Source organism: Ursus arctos, unplaced genomic scaffold (assembly GCF_023065955.2).
Source record: "Ursus arctos isolate Adak ecotype North America unplaced genomic scaffold, UrsArc2.0 scaffold_24, whole genome shotgun sequence".
Classification (NCBI taxonomy): domain Eukaryota; kingdom Metazoa; phylum Chordata; class Mammalia; order Carnivora; family Ursidae; genus Ursus; species Ursus arctos.
This window is the reverse complement of record NW_026622919.1, coordinates 1,367,625-1,387,569: the sequence shown is the minus strand read 5'-3', so window position 1 is coordinate 1,387,569 and position 19,945 is coordinate 1,367,625. Positions and strand designations below refer to the sequence as shown.

Below are 19,945 nucleotides of genomic sequence, written 5' to 3'. Positions count from 1 at the left end.
CACACCTGCAGCTCTCGTCTTCGCCCTGAGCTACGGCCCCCACACAGCAGCCTGATGCTCCCTTCACGGGGCGAATCAGGTCAGGTTGGGATGCTCCTTCACCCCACCCCTCCCCCTCGGAGGGACCCCACCTGAGAAAACCCACCTGGCTCGTTCCCTCCCCTCCCCACGTTTCTCCCCTTCCTCTTTTTTTTTTTTTTTTAATTAAGATGAAATTCACTCAGCATGCAGTCAACCGTTTTTCAGTGAACAATTCAGTGGCATTCAGTGCTTTCACAGTGTGGTACGCCCACCTCCTGTATCTACTTCCCAAACATTTCCATCACCCCCCAGAAGGAAACCCCGCACCCGTTCAGCAGCAGCTCCCCATTCCCCTCCCCCAGCCCCCGGCAACCACCAACCTACAGACTCACCTATTCTGAGTATTTCACGTGAGTGGAAGGATGTGTTTGTGGACTTTAGTGTCTGGCTGCTTTCGCTGAGCATAACGTCTCCAGGTCCGTCCATGTTGCGGCAGGCGTCCGAGCTCCTTTTCATTGCTGAGGAATATTCCGTTGGGGGCGTAGAGCACGTCGTGATTGTCCGTGCTTTGTTGATTCATATCTGGGTTGTTTCCACCTTTTGGCACGTGTGGGTCATGCTGTCATGACCGCGCGTGTATGTGTACTTGTTTGAGTCCCTGTTTTCAGTTCTGTGGGGTACATACCTAGGAACCAGATGCCTTACAGTGAGCCGCCCCCTGACTCTTCACCCTCCTTTCCGGGCTTCACACCTCTGACGACCACATAAAATCACATGTATTCACATAGTTACTCGCTGGCTTTATGACCTCCTCTTCACCAGAGGTAAGCTCCTGCTGACTAGGGGTGGACAGGTTTTTCCGCTGCGGTGTCGCCAGGACTCGGGACACTCCCTGGCTTAGATCAGTGATCTATTATCCCCAGTTGCCTACTGTAAAATTGTGTTCACTATTGCAAATCTATTGTCACAATACTGCTGTAAGTGAACTTATTCAAAACAGTGGCTTCACACAACAGCCATTTGCCAGCCTCCCGATTCTGCAGGTCAGGAATCGAGACTGGGCTCAGTTGGGTGGTTGTCGTGTGGGAAGATGGGGGGCGGGGAGCATGAAGCAAGAACACAAATAACTACAGGGGGCGCCTGGGTGGCGCAGTCGTTAAGCGTCTGCCTTCGGTTCAGGGTGTGATCCCGGCGTTCTGGGATCGAGCCCCACGTCAGGCTCCTCCGCTGTGAGTCTGCTTCTTCCTCTCCCACTCCCCCTGCCTGTGTTCCCTCTCTCGCTGGCTGTCTCTCTCTCTGTCAAATAAATAAATAAAATCTTAAAAAAAAAAAAAAAAAAAGAACACAAATAACTACAAAATAAAGTGAATGGTTTCCCAAAAGAAGAGGGGAGGCTTCCGCTTGTGGGGCCGGAGGTGGTCCGGAGCTGGACACAGGGAGGGGTTTTCACGGGACGGCAAAGGCCAAGGACACGTGAGCACTGGGCTGTTGGGGGCCAGCAAGCAGCCTGTGTGGCTGGATTGTAAGGTGGTGGGAAGAGTGAGGGAGAGAGGCTAGGGCACGAATGTCCAACAAAAGAAGCCAAGAAACAGCAGGGGAGAGAGAACGGTGAAGACAGGCTGGGCACGTGGCCTTGCCCAGGAGGCCCCTCCCTTTTCCTACCATGAACACATGTGTGCAGAGGGTCCCCTTGCAGTGTGTGCTCCCCCCCACAGCCTCCAGAGGTCCCTGCAAGCCAGAGACTGTCATAACCTCCCGCATCACAAAGGAACAGGGGAGGCGTGGAGAGTTCTGTGCCAGTGTTCTCAAAGCATCGGTAGTGCTGGGGATGCCTCTGAGCCTTTCTTCCCGCCGCCATGCAAGCCAAGGAGAGAGGACAGGACAGGGCAGGGTCAGAGAGCCTTGTGCGCCCCTGTGTGCGGGGCAGCTGTGTGGCTCGGGTCCTTCCAAGCACTAGGGCACAATGCTGATTGTGACAGAGTCCTGCCCCTGAGAAGAGACCCTCGGGAGCAAGAAGGAGCCCACGTCCCTCAAAACCAGGAAGGAGTGATCTGGCCAGTGGACACCGTCTCATTCTTACAGTGAATAAATTGGGGGATAACCTGGCATTTAACTGCCGGCCCGTCTCCCGGGCTTGTTTCTGTGAGCCAGTTCTCAGGGGTCTGATGTCCTGGCTGAGCTGGGGGAGCAGCCGCTGGACCTGCCAGGCCGAAGCCCGCACGGGGACCCTGGAGCGGCGGCCACGAGGTGCCAGCCCCAGCCGTGTCACGCCAGCACAGAGCTTCAGGGAATCCGTAGAGCAAGGCTGAAAACCCGCGCTCCAGTAGGAGGGTCTGCGTCTCAACAAGCAGAGGCTGTCTTAAGCCCTACAGTGTGATGCCTCACATGATCTGGTCATGACTGAGGCGTCCTGGTTCCGCTGGCAGCTCACCCGGCCCTGGGCTGCGCAGCTCACGGGACGGCTAAGGGCACAGGCAGCAGCAGCTCCGTGTCCCAGCTAGAGACCGGGACCAGCACACCTGTCCTGGTGCGGAATGGAGGAGGGGGAAAGGAGCCCCCTGCTGTCCCAGGTAAGCCAGTGCCCTGGTGGCCTCTGCCCGGACTGGAAATGTCTCCGCCCCCACAGGCCCTGGGGAGGGCCGGGTTCTCAGCCACCCTGGCCCCAGGCCCCACCCTGAGCCTTGCCAGTAGGTGGACACCCACGAAGAGTTAAGATTAGGGTGGGGCCTTTACTGATCACCCAGCACCTTGCCCCGGCTCGGGAACGTTTGCTATCCTTGCCCTTGTGCTTGCCCTGGAGCGAGTGCATCCACACTCTTAGAAAACACACTCAGGGGACGTGCCCACCGGCCCTTCAGCACCTCGCTTGTGTCCTGCCCATCCGCCTCCACCTGGGACCCCCACCCCCAGCCTCTCGGCCTTCTTATGGCCCTGTTGCCCCCCCCCCCCCACTGCTGCCCGTGGGTCTGGAAGCAAGACAGTGAGCTCTGGCTCGGGAGTGGCTGGAGGCTGACACCCCGACACCCCGACATCCCGACACCCCTCCCGGCTGGCTGCGCAGCTGCAGGATAACCTCCTGGCCTAGCCCAAGGCCGCTGATGGCCCCAGGCCCCCCCAGCCTGGCACCAGCAGCCTGGCCTTTTGCTCCCACTGACTGTTGGGATCTGGAGGGGCTGACAAATACTCCTTTCCTCTCCTCCAAGTTCACAGTGAATGAAGTTTCAATGCATAGTCGGATGTGGGGAGTGGAGGACAGCTTCTTCCTGGTTTGGAAGGGAGACCCTGCCTAGGTGTGGGGCCACAGCTTCCTAATTCTCCCAGGTTTCGAGGGCAGACTGTCCCTCTCCTCCCTGCAGGGAGAGAACAGAAGTTTCTCCCACACCTGCCTGCGGGGGGGGGGGGGGGGGGGCAGGCAGACTTGAAATGGAGATTGCTTCTTCAAACCTCAGGATCAATGAACCACTCCTCTGTGGGAGGACTGGGGGAGGGAGATGGGTCAGCATTCCCTTACTTTCCGCACTTGGTATGACCAGTGTCCCAGAGCATGGCTGAGTGTCCTACTGGAGGGCAAGACAGGGCCCCTTGGAAGGCCCTGCCTCCCACAGAGCCCTGGTCTCCTGGCTGCACTTCTCCCTGCCCTGGGAGCCTGGCTGGCCCAGCACCGAGTCTGTGCTCAGAGTGAGCAGACTGTGCGGGTCCTGGGACACTGGGGCTGGTCTGAGAGGGGGAAGCAGAAAGGGCAGTCACCTGGGCCAGCCCTTCTGCCTGGCGGGCCTCCACCTCCTGGCCTGAGTGGGGAAGCCCATCCCTCGACTGCACAGACCAATCCACACAGATGCCTGCCACGTGCCTGTGCTGCCGGACCCACATCCTCCATCACACGCAGGGGATCGAGGACAGGCGCCTGCTACCATGAACTGTCAGGGGGTAGCCAACCCTCCGCTCTGCAGGAGCTAGGCCCTTCCCGTCCCCCCTGCTGCCTGGCCGGGCGACAAGCTTGGATGCTGCCACGTCCCTCCCCAGCTATCTCGGGTCTCCGAGCCTCCCGTTCTCTCTCCACTGTCCAGCCTCTTCCCCGCTGCCAGGCTCTGACCCCCGGCCATGAGGAGGTTACCTCCCTGTTGATTATCATGTCCTGCTGGTGAGGTCTCCCTGTGTGTTCCTCCTTCCTCCACAGGGCACTGGGTGCTGGGAGGAGCCCCCGCCAGGGAGCAGCCACTCAGGTCTGGCACCCCAAGAGGACCAGGTCTGGAGGGCAGGCCCTGGGGAAGACCCGGCCTCCTCTCTCCCCTTGGAAAGCAGCTGCCTGAAGTACCTGACTTTCCTGTTCAACTTCCTCTTCTCTCTGCTTGGTCTGCTGGCCCTGGCCATTGGGCTCTGGGGCTTGGCTGGCAAGGGGTCTCTGGGGAGTAGTGGGGGGGCGGCCCTGCCTGAAGACCCCTTGCTGGGACTGGTGCTGGGGGGACTGGCGGTCAGTGCAGTGAGCCTGGCGGGCTGCCTGGGTGCGCTCTGCGAGAATGCTTGCCTGCTGCACTGCTTTTCTGGGGGTCTCATCGCCTTCCTGGCGCTGGAGGCTGTGGTGGGTGCCCTGCTGGTGGCCTTCTGGGGCCCACTGCAGGATGGCCTGGAGTCCACCCTGCGTGCAGCCATCACCCACTATCAGGATGACCCGGACCTGCACTTCCTCATTGACCAGGTCCAGCTGGGGCTGCAGTGCTGTGGCGTGTCTTCCTACCGGGACTGGACATGGAACCTGTGAGTCCTGGAGCCCACAGGGTGGGGGGGGAGTCCCCAGGGGCCAGCAGACCAGACCACATGTACATTCACATGGGTGCACTCACTCGCACACATGCCCACTTGTACACACACACGAGTGTGTGCACACATGCCCGTGCACATACGTGGGCCCCCTGCGTGTTTCTGCTCCCTCCAACCAGGACCAGTTGGACAGGGATCTTAGTGGAGAAGCTGAGCCAGCAGACTTAGAAAGTCACTTTGGGGAGTGTTTTTGGTGAGGACATCACACAAAACATCTCAATGTCAACTGCACTTAAGTGGGGACATCGTTCTGGACTCCACAGTTCTCCCTCCACGGCGTGTGCGTGTGTGCGTGTATGTGCGTGTGCATGCATGTGCGTGCGTATCTGTGTGTGTGCGTGTCTCTGTGTGTGTAAGCGTTGTCTATTTAGAAACACCGTGCAGTGTATCTTTTACATTCTGCTGGAGGACAACTGACCACGAGAGATGGAGTCATACAGAGACTTTAAACCAGCCACTTATATCCAGCAGTCACTGAAATGTGCCAGGCATTCTAGAAGCATCCACATGGGTGTTCTCATTCGTGGGCTGTGTGTGACTTTGGATTGGCGCCAGCCCCCTGTGGTGTCACGTGGTCACCCATCCTGCTGGCCTTTGAGTCCTTGCCTTAGTGAGGCCCACTCTTCTGGGGGACGAGAGCATGCCTGTGAGGGAGGGCAGGTGCAGGACCCCAGGCAAAGGCCAGGGACACTTGGAGGCTGTCTGGAGCTGGGGGCCATGAGGAGAACAACCCTCCGTCTCGCCCTGTGGCTGCCCAGTGTTGCCGCTCGCCCTCCTGTGATGACCCGCTCTCCCAGGCTTCAGTGCACCTTCTCCCCTCCAGTTCTACCCGCTCAGACCAACTCAGCAGCCCTGTTGGGCAAGGCTGTCTGATTCCCACCCCTCATCACATGCCTGTGTTCCCTCCAGCCGTCTCACCCAATCCGTCCCTTCCAGCCAAGAGGCTTTGACCTCCGTCTGCATGTGCAGAGGCTGCCGTGGGCGCCATGCGCCGGGACGAGTTACAGGGAACGGGCTCTTTGTTCCCGTGTGCGTGTGCGTACGTGCAGGCGTGTCTGTGAGGCCGTGGCCGTAGCTGTGTGAAGGGTCGGTAAGAGACACTTAACTTGGCGCCGGGTCCTGGAACAGTGGGCCCTGCCCTCCGGACCGACGCCCAGGTGTACCCTACAGGGACTTTAACTGCAGCTCCCCTGCGGCCCAGGCCTGCAGCCTTCCTGCCTCCTGCTGCCTCAGCCCGGGGGAAGACGGAGCAGCTGCCAACGACCCCTGCGGCTTCGGAGCTCCGGGCCTGGATGAGGGTGCCGCTCTGAGGCGGGTGCATCTGGGGGGCTGTGGCCCTGCACTCCGACGGTGGCTGCGTGCCGAGGTCCGCGGGGCGGGTGCCTACGCAATCGCGGTCGTGGTTGTCCAGGGGGTGGAGCTCCTGTTGGCCGCCCGGCTGGTACGGGCCCTGGCTGTCCACCGGGGGCTGGTGGAGAGCCCCAGAACTGCGGGGTCGCAAAGGTCCCCTGCCAAACTGGCCCAGGGCTGACAGCCCCAGACGACACCCGGGGAAGGTGTCAGAGTAACCGCGCCGCGTCTGGGACACCTGGGCTGCCTCTGCCTGCTGTGCCTCCCGCTCCCAGAGGCCCCTTTCCCTGAGGCCGGGAATGCCCGCCTCCTTCCCCGTGAACGATTCCCGATTCCCGGTACCACCGCCAGACTGCACTCTCTTTTGGAGACTTTTGTTCTCAACCACGGAGCCAGGCACTGCCTGCTCCCTGCAAACACCCTGTGGCCTGTGTGAGCCGCCCCCTGCGGGGCGCTGCCGGCCAGCATCCTCCTCCTACCGGGGAGGCCAGGCAAAGCTACCTGGCCGGTGGGGGGAGTACCAGCTCCGAGGACTGGATGAAATCCTGCTGTCAAGCCCCCAACTCCCACCCCGACCATCACCTCCCAGCTCCACCTCCAGCCACCTCTGAGGCCTGCCTCCGACCTCCATTCCGACCCCACCTCTGAAGCCCACCCCGTGGCCCCACTCCCTTAGCACCGCCTGGCCCTTTCCCGTACATTGTGGTGGCTGAAGGTGAGGCTCAGGCGGAAATAAATTGTAGTGAGCTGTATCATTCGGACGGTAAGTGGCACCAGTCTTAAGTGGGCAGCGTGAGGAACTCTTCCCCCTGTAAACCCGCGTGGACCCACGGCCAGGTCAGGAGCCAGCCACAGCAGGCTGCTTCGCGTCCTCCCTCTGGGCACCCCGACCGGCCTTCATCGCCTTCAGTGACCGTGGCTTTCTCTGGCTTTCACGTAAAATGGGATCCCAGGGGGGCCCTTCCCCAGAATCACCGTCTGGGCTGTGTGAACGGGCCCCACGAATGCACCCGGTCACGTGGACACACACTTGGCAGGCTTCCGGATGGGTGAGCACAGGCCTGTGAGCACAGGCGCACCCGATCCCCCTGGGTGTGGTGTCGCGAGTGGACCGCAGGGTCATCGGTGGGCACCTGGCCAGCGGCAGTGGACAGCTAAGGACAGGCTGACTAGGCCACTAAGCGAATTCCCCGGTCTCTCTGCACCTGTCTCCTCACCTGTGAGGCAGGGCCGAGCGCTCCCTCCTCCTGGCGTAAGCTGTCGCTGGACCTCGTCCACCTCCTGGGTGAGGCCTGCCAGGCAGGCACGGGGCTGCCTCCCAGCCTAGCCGGCCTGGCTGCATGGACCCCAGCCTCACAGACTCCGTGTCTAGTGGGTTTCCTTCCCTCTCAGACTAGCCGGGCCCCTGCTGCCCCCACCACCCTGCACCTTCACCCCTGCGCTCCTGCCGGAGACCCACGTTCTTGGGCCCTGCCCCCATCACAACCCACTCCAGCCGAGCGAGTGGGGGCATGCGAATTTTATTTTGAAACAGGGACAGCAAGCGTGGGCCATTTTGGAAAGGGCGTTTCCTGCCAGTGATGGGTTTGGAGGGGTATCGGTCGGATGCCACCAGATGCTGTCAGGACTCTCCCCCCCCCCCCCACCCAATGGCGGCAGCTGGGAAGGGCTAGCAAGGGGAGCTTGTTCTCATCACCAGGCCGCAGGACGGGAGCGGGTGTGAGGGACATTCCTGGGAGACCCTGCTCTGGCTTTCCAGCCTTAAGCGAAGGTGTGTGGGCCAGTGTTTCTGGAAGCTAAGCAGGGCCTGACTGGCCCCGAGGTGTCCTGCAGGGAGCTGGTGGGCTTCCAGTAACTGGCATCTGGGGGCCTCAGGATGCCACCCTGCAAGGGGCTCCAGACACAAACTGGGAAATCTGGATACACTCGGGGGGCCGGCCTCCTCACAGGAATCCTGAGCAGGGGTCGGGGCGGGCAGCAGGGGGTACGGCCCTGAGGCTCTGGGTCAGGCTCTGGCGCTAGATGATGCCATACTGGGCCAGTTCGTGCAGCTCCAGGTGGTTGAAGGCCTCCCATGGGCAGATGACCGTGATGTCTGCAGGAGAAGAACAGTGGCACCAGGAGGGTCATGGCCCCAGGGCCACCAACCCCTCTGGGCCCTCCTGTCTACACCCCAAGTGGTGAGAGTGGAAGTCCTGGGTGCAGAGCCTCCTCCCAGGGCACACCAGCTTGAGGGTGTCGAGTGGAAGAGGATGCGTGCAGCACGCCAGGGAGGAGAGAGGGAGACAAAGAGGCCTCCTTGTTGCTTTCCAACCCTTCCCAGTACCCAGTGACCCCACTGAATGGAGCAGCCCCACCTCAGTGAGGCCTACAGCTTGATGTTGGGGCAGAGAATGAAGGACAGGCTTGGGGCGGCGCTCTTGGTAAGCTTGGGCTGGAGAAAGTGGAGGAAGGATGGGGCCCCAAGCGCACGGACAGGTGGGAGAGTGGGGGGACCTGGAAGACCCTGGCAGCCGCCATACCTGTTCCCAGGCCTTCCATTCCGGGGATGTCATCCCCAAACCTGCAAGACAGAGTGGTCAGGGCCAGTGGCTGGGAAGAGGGGGGTGGGGGTGCGTGGGGGCATACGTGCCCTTGAGTGCAGGCCCCTCGGTGCGCCAGTGCTCTGAGTGTGCGCACAGGGACGCACGCTGGCGGGAGGGCTGTGGCTGAGCCCCTAAGTGGCAGTGACAGGTAGAGGGTGACTGGAGCCCCCGACCCCTCCCGCCCCCCGTGCTGAGGAATGGGGGACCCTTGGGAATGACCTCAGCCAGGAATGGGTGGCCGTGCCCCCTGTTCTACCATGCAGCCCCCCTTCCTGTGTAGCCTGCGGCTGGGCCCTCCACCAGCTCTGCTTACCCTTGGACGCCTTTCTTGGGGGGCTTGCTCTTGAACTGCCTGGTTTGCCGCTGCTTAAATTTGGGGGGCCCTTTTCTGGGAGTGACGGGCCCCCCAGTCACCCTGGTGGCCGACCGGATCTCGGCCTTGGGTGGCTCCAGGTTCATGGCCAGGCTGGCAGAGACCCCACGGCGACCTCTGGCTTCTAGACTCCCTCACGCTGTGGGCTGTGGGCACACCAGGCCGGGGGGGTCCTGGTCAGCCCCCTTGCTTCCGCCCCCCTTGCAGGTCTCAACCCAGCAGAACAGAGGAAGTCCTGAAACAGGAAACCCAGGGGGCCCTGAGCATGACCCCAACAGCAGCCCCCTGCCGTCACCACGTGGGGCTCCAGCTGGGGTCAGACGGGGAATGAGAGTACCGGTGGCCCCCTGGTGCACCCCCCTCAGGTGTCTCCCCTTCTGCGTGTCCCGCCTCAATCCCTGGGGGTCGGGACACTGGGCCTCCTTCTTGGAGGCAGGCCAGGCGCCTAGCAGTGGCAACGAAGGATGACAGAGAAATGGAGGGCAAGATGTGCGGTAGAGAGGGGCCTGTCTCAGGAGAAGCCCCGAGCTGAGCTGTGCAACCCCCCCCCCCCAGGCAGTTTCTTCCTTCTACTGGTAAATCCCCTGGCTACTCACTGTGCTGGGAGACTGCCCTGGGCACCAGTGTCATCTGCTGGTGTCCCTGAACCCACCGCACAGGATGACCTCCCCTCTGCCTCTCCCTGGATGCCCTAAGCCCCACTGAACCAGCTCAAGGGCAGCTCGGCTTCCCCTAAGCCTATTAGCACCAGAGGGCGACTCTAATCTCTCAGGGCCACTGTGAGCCTGGAAGGTTCTGGGGCTAAGCACAGGACACAGAGAGGAGACCCTGGCACTGGATGCCCCAGGCACCACCTCGTGGGCCCCCTTTGCTGCTCCCGTCTTGTGGGCTGCAGCGCCTGACTCCAGCCTTCAGTTACCACCGGCAGCTGGCTAGGGCACCAGGGCTGAGACCGACTGGCGGGCGAGGCAGGCTGGGGGGTGGGGGTGGGGCCCGGTACCAGGTGCGCCCCACCATGGACCTTTCCCCCTAACATTCATCCTCTGTGCCAAGGGGACCTGCAGCAGCCCAGGGGGGCGTACACAGGTCCAAGCGGACCTGGCTGCTCAGAGCCCATCATGCCCGCCCCTCAGCCTAGATGCCATAGGCCTAGCCAGACCCCTTGCCCAGTCCCAGGCCATGGGCCTGGTGTGCGCAGCCCTGACCCGGACGGAACTCCCTGTCAGATGCTGGCCTCGTGGAAACCAGGGTCCAAGCTCTCCCAGCTGCCCCAGCCGCAGTCCAGTCTGTGGCTGACGACCCCTCAAATTGGCCGAGTGTGTGTGGATCACAGACCTTGGGGACTGCCTGCAACCATCCTTTGATATGGGCAGCTGAAAATGACTGGCTGGGGAACCGCTCTGACGAGGACGGGGGACAGACTCCTGTAGATCCAGCCCTCGGTGTGGTGGGGAAAAGCCCGCCAACTCCCCACCCTCTGGGCAGATACCCCACACCCCTGGGAAAGTGGCTGCCAAGAAGGTGACTGGGGAAGGTCAGTACTCACGGAGCACGGGGCAGGACTCAGGGGGCCATGGGGGTGAGCAGCCAGGCATCGCTCAGCAGGGGGCCGGCGGGGCATTTATCCTGCTTCTGGGTAAGCTGATTAGGATCCTGCCCTGACATGACACTAAGGAGATTGTCAGGGCCGCTGGGGGGGGCGGGCGGGAGGGCACCACTGAGGGGTCAGGGAGATGAGGGAAGGGGCTCGGGGCGGGCACGGGCCCGGGGACGGGGCCGGGACAGGGATGGGATGCGCCATTACAAACCGCAGGGCAGGGGCAAGACCCTCTCCCAAAGCTGCTCATCTTGGAAGCAAAGAGGAAAGCACGCTGACTGCGGTCCTGAGTCTCCCCACTCTCAGCTCTCCGACCTCTGAAGAATCTGCCTTCACAGCCCCCGAAGCCTGTGTAGTCTGGCCACTATCTACCTCTCTGACCTCACCTTCGATGCCTCCGCCGCGCTCTCCACGCTCCCAGCCCCTTGTACCCCAGGATCTTCGCACCTGCTGCCCTGCCTGAGGGTGTCCTGTGCGCCTCTCCTCATTCCCTCAGCTCCCCCTTCCTGGGACTTCAGAGCTCTGCCCCAGGTCGTTTCCTCAGGGTGACCCCTCGGGCGAGACCAGGGTGCCTATGTCATAGGCCCTCACTGCAGCTGGACTTGCTCACATCCTGACAATGCTCCTGTTAACCTCTTCATTCCACGCTGGGGTGGAATGCAGCAGATGTTTCTACCGGACCCCAGCTTCCAGCCCAGTGCCAGACGCGTCACAGACGGCCGCATGAGCAGACAAGCCCCGCACCTGCGCGAGTCTCGCGAGCCTGCTGCTGGTGCCGCACAGGCACCCTCGACTGCCGTGGGATGCGTGGAGGAGCCCGCCTCGCTGCCAGGAGCAAGGCCAGCGGCTGCCCCTGGGGACGGGACTGCGCTGTGACACCTGCATTCCACAGCAGGCCTAATTTAGTAGGATCCTTGGGATGTATACATGTACATGTCCCCAAGTACATACAGAAACCCCTTATAAATCTGAATTTTGGAAAAAAATATGGAAAACCTGTCTCTGAGATAAGCCACCCCTTCACAGAGCCTCGGAGCCCACCAAGCTTTGCTGTGCTGCTGTCCCTGGAGAAAACCTTTCTCTTTCTGGGATGTTTTTGAATCTGTATGAGGATACGTTAGATGAGATGGTCTCTGAGATACAACCTAATAGATACATAAACTGTTTCTGGAGGGCACGCAGCTGTCCAGAAAGATAGCCTGAACCACGGGTGTCTAACTAGGCACCACGTTTTGCTTCCATTCTCTCACCCACACATCTCTATGTGACGTGCCAGCTTTACATTAAAGGCCCCTACCTGGGAAGGCCTGTTTATCAGCTCAAACCCCTCGTGAATTTATGCTACAATCTTAGTTTTTTTTTCTTTAAATAAGGAGAGATAAAACACACACAAGTTCCTTTAACTCCTGCCCCATCCAGGCCACTGGTATCAGTGCCTGGAACTGCTGGGGGAAGGAGATAAGGTGGGGCAATTTCCATGATGGGAGTGAGCAGGAGATGGGGATGGGCAGTGAGGGCCCTAACATAAAGTTCTTCCCGGGCTGACTGGTCCTGCGGCTGGGTATGCAGCCAACGACCAGGCTAGTGCTGGGAGGCTGATTCTGGGGCTGATGCTAGAGGCCTCTGGGTCCTTACACCCTGGTCAATTGCCTCGATCATTGTGTCTAAGTGGGTGGGAAGGACTGGAGGCTCAGACCCCTGCGGGCTGATCTACAGCTTTCTACCTAGTCGGTGAATGGGTTTGTCCCCAAGGAGCCCTGCAGCTGGAAGAATGGGGCCCTTCCCAGGCTGCCTACAGGTGCTCGTGCCTGCCAAGGGCTTTGCCAACAGCAACTTCATGGGCCCAGGTTGTCCTCCCTCTGCCACTGAGAATAACCAGAGCTGACCCTGGGGCAGGACTTCTGCGGTGCTGGGACATGGAAGGGGACTCCTGGGGTCCTCGTCACATAGGCAGGCAAAGAAATGGATTTTCCTTCACCCTTCCAGGCTGGTGAAAGCTGCAGGCTCTGAATAAAAGTTCAACGCTGAGCTGTACCTGCTTTCTTTGACAATGTAACACAAGCCCTACAGAGAAAACTGCAGAAGCTTCCCATCTAACCACCACAGACTTGTTTATTCTCAGATAAAGTCAATAAATAATCCTGTTCCTGTCTGACACCAGCTTCGTGCAGGGCCACACATAAAGCTCCGTGCTGCTTCCTGAGAAGGGGCTGTCAGGCTGAAGCCGGTGTGGGTGCTGGGCAAGTGGCTCAGCCCCCACTCCTCACACGGAGCTGGATCTCCACCCTGAGGAAGGCCTTGAGGTTCTGGTCGGCCACGTGCTCCTCCAGCGCAGCCAGGGCCCGCTCACCGCCATCCCGGTAGTGCTGCAGCAGCAAATCTGCGTACTCCACCCACACGCAGTTGGGGCAGCCACTCATGCAGCAGTTTGTGGGGGGCTGGAGCTCAGGCGGTGGGGGATACGGGGGCTCTGGGGGGCCCCCGCCAGGCAAGGGCGACTTGGGCTGCCTGCTGCGATCTGCACCTGACTGAGCGCCCCCCTCCACGTGGTCCTTCCCGAAATCTCTGTGGCCTTCACGGACTTGGATCCAGGCACGTGGCCCGTAAAGAACGCTGTCACCTCCAGGAAGCCTTTGCCACCGGTCCCAGCTGGAGAGACGTGGCCCCTGAAAAGACAGATGCTGGTAAGGTCTTGCCGGCCCCCAGCTCCAGGGAAATTTCAGCCTCCTGTCACTGGCAGGCGGCTCCGGGTGCTTCTCTGCTTCCTCATCTCTCAGGAGACCTTAGACAAGTTACTGCCCCTGTAGACTCAGTTTCCCTTCTGTGAAGTGGCCATAAGGGCTGGAGAAATGCTGGGTTTGGGGACAAGCACTGGGTGCGCACTCCAGCAGATGGTGGGGTGGGGGATACCCTGGCACCCCACCTCCTTGGGCAGAAATGGGGGCAGGGTGGAAGCTTGTGAGCTGGGGCCACACAGGGGCTTCTCCCTCTCCAACCAGGGCAGCCCCGCTCCTCCCTTGTGACCATCCTGACTGACGGCAAAGCCCCTTCATCCCTGTCTTCCTACCAGGTCATCCCCCAAAGGTCCCAAGGGCAGCCCTCCTCCCCAGCGCCCCAGAGGCAGGGCGGGCAGCCTTCCCTCCCTTCTCCGGCCCCGGCCCCAGGGTCCTGTCCCCTGATCTACGGCCTCCGGGGCCCCCAACACTGACTGCCACGGCCCTGACCTTACTTATGCACTCTGCCTAACTCCTTCGAGGAGGATCAGCTCCTTGTTCACTGCGGCTTCCCCAACCGGCTGCACACAGCCGGCGCGCAAGGGATACTGCCGAACGGGCCGGCTTTCCCGCGGAGCCGGGGCTAGGACAGGAACGACAGCAGGCGGCGCGCGGGCCGGGAGTCTCCGGTCCCTGCCGGGCCCCCGCCTCCCGAACGCACCCCGCCCCGGCCCACGCCCCGCTGGTACTTGCCGGACCGCGGGTAGCGGCGACCACCGTCCGGCCCGCCCCAACCAATCCCCGGAGCAGCATCGCCGGCGGCCCAGCCCGGGCGCACGCGCGGCGCACCCCGGGCCCCGCCCGAGGCGGAGTGAGGGGCGGCCGCTCGGGCCAATCCTGGTCCGCCAGGGAGCAGCACCGCCCCAATGGACGCAGAGCTGAGCGCAGGAAGCGGAAATGACGGTCATGGGGCGGGACTGTGCGGAAGGGCGGAAGTGGCTTACTCCCCGCGCGCCGGGCGTGCAGATGGCGAGACCCCGGCGCCGAGGTGCTGCGCCGGCGGGGTCGGCGGGGCCTGGGGGGCCTGGGCGGCCGCAGGGGCGGCAGCAGCAGCTGCGGGGGAAGCAGCTCCCAGCGCCGTGGCCCGGACCACGCAGGTGGGTCTCAGCGCCCCGCAGTCCCTACCTGGCCCCCGGCTCTGTCCGGGCAGTGGGTGCGCCGGAGGATCGGCCGGGTGAGCGGCGGCGAGGCTCTCCGGCGTGGCACTGGCCACCTTCCAGGGTGCGGTCCCTGCCCTCCTGGGGCTCCTGCGATAACCCAGTTCAGGGGCAGTCTCCGGTGAGGCTCAGCAGCCGGGGTGGCCCGCCAGGTTCGCTTTCTGTGTCTGATTCTGCTTGTGCGGAACCTAGGACGCGTCTCACCCTCCTGTTCTCGCTCCCAGCAAAGAAAAAAAGAAAGTGAATTGCAAGCCCAAGAACCAGGATGAACAGGAAATCCCCTTCCGGCTCCGAGAGATTATGAGGAGCCGCCAGGAGATGAAAAATCCCATCAGTAACAAAAAGAGGAAGAAAGAAGGTAACGTGCAGGTTCATGCTGGGTGGCAATACAGCTTTGTGTGCCCCAGTCCACTTCGTTGCCTAAATGTTAGTCGTGCTTCGGGCAGCAGAGGTCCCTGGACACCCAGTGGTCTGAAGGTGCAGGAGCTTGTGGAGCACTGACCGAAGGCTGGCGTCACCAGGGCCAGAGGTGGCTGGCAGCAGGTGCTGGTGTGGTTTCGGACGAGGCTCCAAAAGGAGCCTCTGGCGCCTCCCGTTAGAATTGTTGATTCCCCTCCCAAATTAATGCAGATCAGGCAGAAGAGATGGTGGGTTCAGACTGACTTTGAGAAAAGATCCCCGTGTAACAATTGAGGGCACAGACAGGGCAGGCCAGGGAAGTTCTTGCACGTGAGAAACAGCTGTTTCTTGGACGGGAGTGCAGAAACGGTGGGGGAGAAAAGTGGATATTCTCTGGGGGCGTTGAGGAGGGACGTGGTCAGACCCCCCCCCTGAAAAACTTTCCAACCCCTCACCCACTCGGGTGCCCACCTGCCAGCCTCTGCCAGAGACAACACTCGGGGCATTTTGGGGAATGGAGTCCAGCACGTTGGTATTTTGTGTATGTACATTTGTTTTCCCAAACATGAGCTTGTTTTTACATCAGTGCCGTTTTATAATTTTCTCGTAAACCTCACACTTTTCGTTGGGGGTCTATGGCGATCAAAGAGATGGTGAGAAGTGGAGGACGCACTGGCCCCGGTGGAAGGTGACCCAGTCTGACTGTGCTTCCCTGAGCTGGCTCTTGTTTTTGGTGAACACGTAAACTCACCTACGTGGGAAAGCAATCGGGTGGAAGGTGTGAGGTGCGGCATAGCCTCCCTCCCCGTCTCTGAATCCTGCTCTTCCGCCCTGAAAGAGCGTGCTGTCCATCTTCTGCCGTGCCGGCCACAGAGAAGCGTCCTGCAGGTCTCCACATACTTACGACGGAAAAGCGGCACGTTTATCCTGTGCGTCGCTGAACGTTCTGGGTCTGTGCAGTCAAGTCTTCACAGGATCATAGGGTGGTTACTCAGCCAGTCCGGCACTGATGATTAAATAACATTTAGTTTCTTTCCTGTTTTCTTTTTCACCTGAGCTGTGGTGGACATCTGATGTGCAGCAGTGGGCTGTGGGGCTTCCATCCCCATGGGTGCCCTAGCTGGACATCGTAAATCTTTAGCTCCTGTAGTTGGGCTGCCCCCACTTGAGTCTGGTCTTCCTTCCCTGTGGCCCCGGGCAGGGAAACGAGCCTGGGCAGGCGGCCAGCCTGGCACCACACCCCCTGACCTCTCCTTTTGTCCTCAGCCCAGGTGGCCTTCAGAAAGACATTAGAGAAGGAAGCAAAGGGAGTGGAGCCGGACATCGCTGTCCCCAGATTCAGGCAGAGGAAGTGGGAGTCTGACGGGGCCTACATCCAGCGAATGGAGCAGAAGGCCCAGCACGTGCTCTTCCTCAGCAAGAACCAGGTGGCCCGGCAGCCCGAGGTGCAGGCGGCTCCCAAGAAGGAGAAGTCGGAGCGGAAGAAAGCGTGAGTGGGGTGGGGTAGGGGTCCTGTGACTGTTCTCTGAAGCGCTAGTGTTTTCTTACTGGGGGAGCCCTAGCCCACCCCATGATTCAGGGGGAGCATAGAAACACGTGAAACCTGGTCAGTCGCTGAGTGTTTTTCTCTATATCAGAGCTTTTCAACCCTGGGGGTGCAGGGAGCCTCTGAGCCCACGGAACTCTGAAGGCCTAGCTTTGTCTTTGCCTTTGTTTGAAAAAGCATCAAGGGGGCACAAGAGCCAGATGAAGCCAGAGGCCAGTTGTCCACCCTGACCAGTTGCAATAGGGAGGGGGGGAAAGATGAGGCTGATGGGAAGGCTTGCTGGGCAGTAGGGGATCCCATGCAGCTCTGGGGTTCCCTGCTTCTGACTGGCTGATTCCACCTGAGAACCTGGACTGGGGTCGTTGCCCTGAAAGAAGTTTGAGGGCCTTCCGCTGGGCCGTATGCACAAATCCTGGGACCTTTCAGCTCTGGCGCCTCATCTGTGAAGAGGGGATGCTGGCATCTCCAGTGGGGGCTTGGATGAGGTCCTTCCAGGGCTCCTGAGGGTGGCATCCGGCACCAGGAGGGAGCCCACTGCCAGCTGTAGCTCCCCTGCCCCCCGGCCCTGGAGAAGGAAGGAAGCCCTGTGCCACCTCCCTGGGCCTGTGGGCAGGGGTGGGGAGGTGGTTTCTGCCACAGCTGCAGCTCTTGAGATGAGCGGATCCAAGCTTTCATCCGAAGCTTCTGTCATAGCTGTGGAAGTTGGAGAGGGTCTGCGGCCCCATGGCGCTGCCTGGATCCGAGCGCTCTTCATGCTTCTGCTGGGGCTAAGTGACGAAAAGTACATCACAGAAGACCCGAACCACACACCATCCGGAGCCACAGCCGTCTCCCGAACCCAGTGCTGCTCTGCAAGACCCTCTGGATGCAGGAGCACCGTCGGCGTGCGGGGCCGGTGATTGTCTGGGGCGGCGGCCGTTCTGGGCGGCACAGCGCGTGGAGCGACAGCCTGGCCTCTGCCCGAGGTGCCAGGAGCAGCCCCCACGTTGTGACAACCCAGCGCCGTCAGATGTGCTCTGGGGGCACAGTCGCCCCCAATGAGAATGTGGCCTTGAAACCCCAGAGGCCTGTTCAGAGCGCATGGCTGTGGGGGGCAGGTGGTCGCCAGAGAGGGGACTTGACGGCAGCTTGCTGGGCTCTGCTGTGGGGCATCCTCCTGGGCACGGGTGACCTCTGCCTTCTGAGTCCCGTGGGATGAGACTTTGGGAACCTGAACGGCATTGTGCTTTCTTCCCCAGGTTTCAGAAACGGCGACTGGATAGAGTCCGGCGGAGAAGGGAGGAGAAGGCAGCAGAAAGGCTGGAGCAGGAGCTGCTCCGAGGTAGCTCTTCCTGGAACGATCTTGTTGGCCCTGGGCACCTGTGCCGCAGCGGGGGTGGGGACTGCGGTGGTTGTGTGGCCAGAGGCATCACTTGTGCTCCTCTGCCCCCCCAGACACGGTGAAGTTTGGTGAGGTTGCCCTGCAGCCCCCAGAGCTGACCGCCCAGCCCAGGACGAGCACAAGCCGGGGCCAGGTAAGCAGAGGCATCTGTCCTGTGTGTCGCCCAGTGCTGCCTGGTCCGGGGCCTGTGCTCGGGATGCCACATTCTCACCGGGCATACGGCTATTGGACCAACGTGGGCCCTTTGTTATCTCCCCTCCTTCCTGAACTGTGCCTCAACCTTCCATCTCTGTTCTTTAGCCTGGGAAGAAGTCGCTGATGCTGAGGATGCTTCTGAGTCCTACTGGCGTGTCCCAGCCTCTGACCACATCGCTGGCCCGGCAGCGGATTATTGGGGAGGAGAGAGAGCGGGCCGTGCAGGCCTATAGGGCGCTAAAGAAGCAGCAGCGGCAGGGGGCTCAGTCACCACAGCCGCCCTGTTCCCAGCACCTCGCTTCCGGGAAGAAGGCAGAGACACGTCTGTGACCTTGAGACCAGGGCCTCCACAGCTGGGTTTGGGGAGGACGGGTAGATGGCCTGGAACATGCGCTGGGACTCCCAGGCCTCTTATGTACTTGCTGGCCAGCGCAGAAGAGGGCTCCGGGCCTTGGCTCTCATTTTTTTCTCCCTAAGATGGCTCTTCTGCGAGTGACCATCTGCTAGGCTGTCTCACACGGAGCACGGTCTGTCCCAAGTCCCCATAGAGTGGCCAGCTCCTGTTTGGGACACAGCCAGTCAAGCACCCCTGGCATCGTTCCATCGCAGCTTTGTTCTGAAGACACGAGTCCAGGCTCAGATACCCCAGGACCACTTTAGGGAGGGAGGACGATCCCGTAATTCTGTCCTGAGACGCAGTCCACTGGAGACACTGCAGACTTGGTCAGCTGAACCCGTAACTAAAGCTCCATGTGGTCCAATGGCGCAGCACGGCTGGAAGCGTGGGCTGGAGGGGGCTGTGGAGGGCAGAGGTCAGCGTCGGGCTGCTGGGATCTGCTCCTGGCACCTTATCCCTGCAAAGGCAGGTGGAGCCCCCCCCCCCCCCCCCCCCCGCTTTCACTGGGATGTGGAAACCGGACACCTCCCACCGAGTGGGTTTGAGAGGAGGTCTGTGTTCTTAAGGTCTTTGGGGAAAGAGGAGCCGGTCTGAGGCAGCTCAAAGGCAAGGACAGGACCGTGGCTCAGGACCTTCCTGTGGCTAAAAGGGCTACGTGGGGAATTCCTGCCAACCGCAGGGCCTGGTGAGGTGTGAACCTTCCACCAGAGCCACAGGAGGGAGCACCCAGATGTTACCAGTGTGCTCAGCTGTGGGGCTCCCAGCAGTCGAACAGTCCTACTGCTCCTGTCCTCATGAGGACAACACCCGGCTCCTTCCTCGGGCTCGCATAGCTCGGGAAATGCTACTTCTCAGCCTTGGCCAGGGTGGCCCTACAGAAAGTGGGGTAGTGTGCCTCTGGGGGATCCTCTCGGTATCCTCTACAATGTTTTGGTGTTTGTTTCAAATTAAAAACTTCTGAGTTGAAGCTGTGTTTGTGTTCAAGGCTAGCACCTCAGGGGTGTGTTTCTGTGTGGTGGGGGCCCTGTCCCCTGCATCGGATGCCTGGGAGTGCTGGCTGCCACTGCCATGGTAGAGCACAGGTGGTAGGGGGTGGGCAGCGTGGCTGCTCCAGGGTGCTCAGTAGGATTCCAGGACGTGGGCAGGGCGGCAAGACCAGGGGTGAACGCAGTCCCTGAGAAACACCTGCGCTCCTGGACACCACCAGGCGTGGCATGAAAGCAGGAAGGTGGAAATGGGTCGTGGCTGGAGGTTTGCCTTTTAAAATGAGGTTCAAACCACCTCAGCCTGTCAGAGTGTCCCCAAAACTCACCAACTTGGCTCAGGCTGGCTTTACCATGAGATGTCGCCAG

At 61.0% G+C, this 19,945-nt stretch overlaps 4 protein-coding genes across 5 annotated transcripts; 2 read left to right on the top strand and 2 right to left on the bottom strand.

Moving 5' to 3' along the window:
* Positions 1–2,555: 2,555 nt before the first annotated feature.
* TSPAN10 (tetraspanin 10) lies at positions 2,556–6,370 on the top strand. Its single transcript, XM_026483899.2, has 3 exons — positions 2,556–2,591; positions 4,199–4,776; positions 6,010–6,370. The coding sequence occupies exons 1-3, from the start codon at positions 2,556–2,558 to the stop codon at positions 6,368–6,370; spliced, it is 975 nt and encodes a 324-aa protein (XP_026339684.1).
* A 1,603-nt stretch (positions 6,371–7,973) lies between these two features.
* Positions 7,974–9,429, bottom strand: PDE6G (phosphodiesterase 6G). The gene is made up of 3 exons (XM_026483897.4): positions 9,088–9,429; positions 8,712–8,752; positions 7,974–8,284 (listed from the first exon to the last, which is right to left on the bottom strand). The coding sequence occupies exons 1-3, from the start codon at positions 9,231–9,233 to the stop codon at positions 8,208–8,210; spliced, it is 264 nt and encodes an 87-aa protein (XP_026339682.1). The 5' UTR covers positions 9,234–9,429; the 3' UTR covers positions 7,974–8,207.
* A 3,411-nt stretch (positions 9,430–12,840) lies between these two features.
* On the bottom strand, positions 12,841–14,306 carry OXLD1 (oxidoreductase like domain containing 1). Of its 2 annotated transcripts, none has more exons than XM_026483896.4 (2): positions 14,212–14,306; positions 12,841–13,410 (listed from the first exon to the last, which is right to left on the bottom strand). In XM_026483896.4, the coding sequence occupies exons 1-2, from the start codon at positions 14,269–14,271 to the stop codon at positions 12,994–12,996; spliced, it is 477 nt and encodes a 158-aa protein (XP_026339681.1). In that variant the 5' UTR covers positions 14,272–14,306; the 3' UTR covers positions 12,841–12,993. The 2 variants fall into 2 exon arrangements, 1 of the variants encoding a protein (XP_026339681.1); XR_008961219.1 differs by lacking the exon at positions 14,212–14,306 and adding an exon at positions 13,974–14,205 and having other exon boundaries at positions 13,310–13,410.
* Positions 14,307–14,463: 157 nt separating this feature from the next.
* Positions 14,464–19,560, top strand: CCDC137 (coiled-coil domain containing 137). The gene is made up of 6 exons (XM_026483893.4): positions 14,464–14,615; positions 14,900–15,033; positions 16,341–16,563; positions 17,859–17,941; positions 18,055–18,134; positions 18,302–19,560. Exons 1-6 carry the CDS (start codon positions 14,485–14,487, stop codon positions 18,524–18,526), a joined length of 876 nt encoding a protein of 291 aa, XP_026339678.3. The 5' UTR covers positions 14,464–14,484; the 3' UTR covers positions 18,527–19,560.
* The last annotated feature ends 385 nt before the right edge of the window (positions 19,561–19,945 follow it).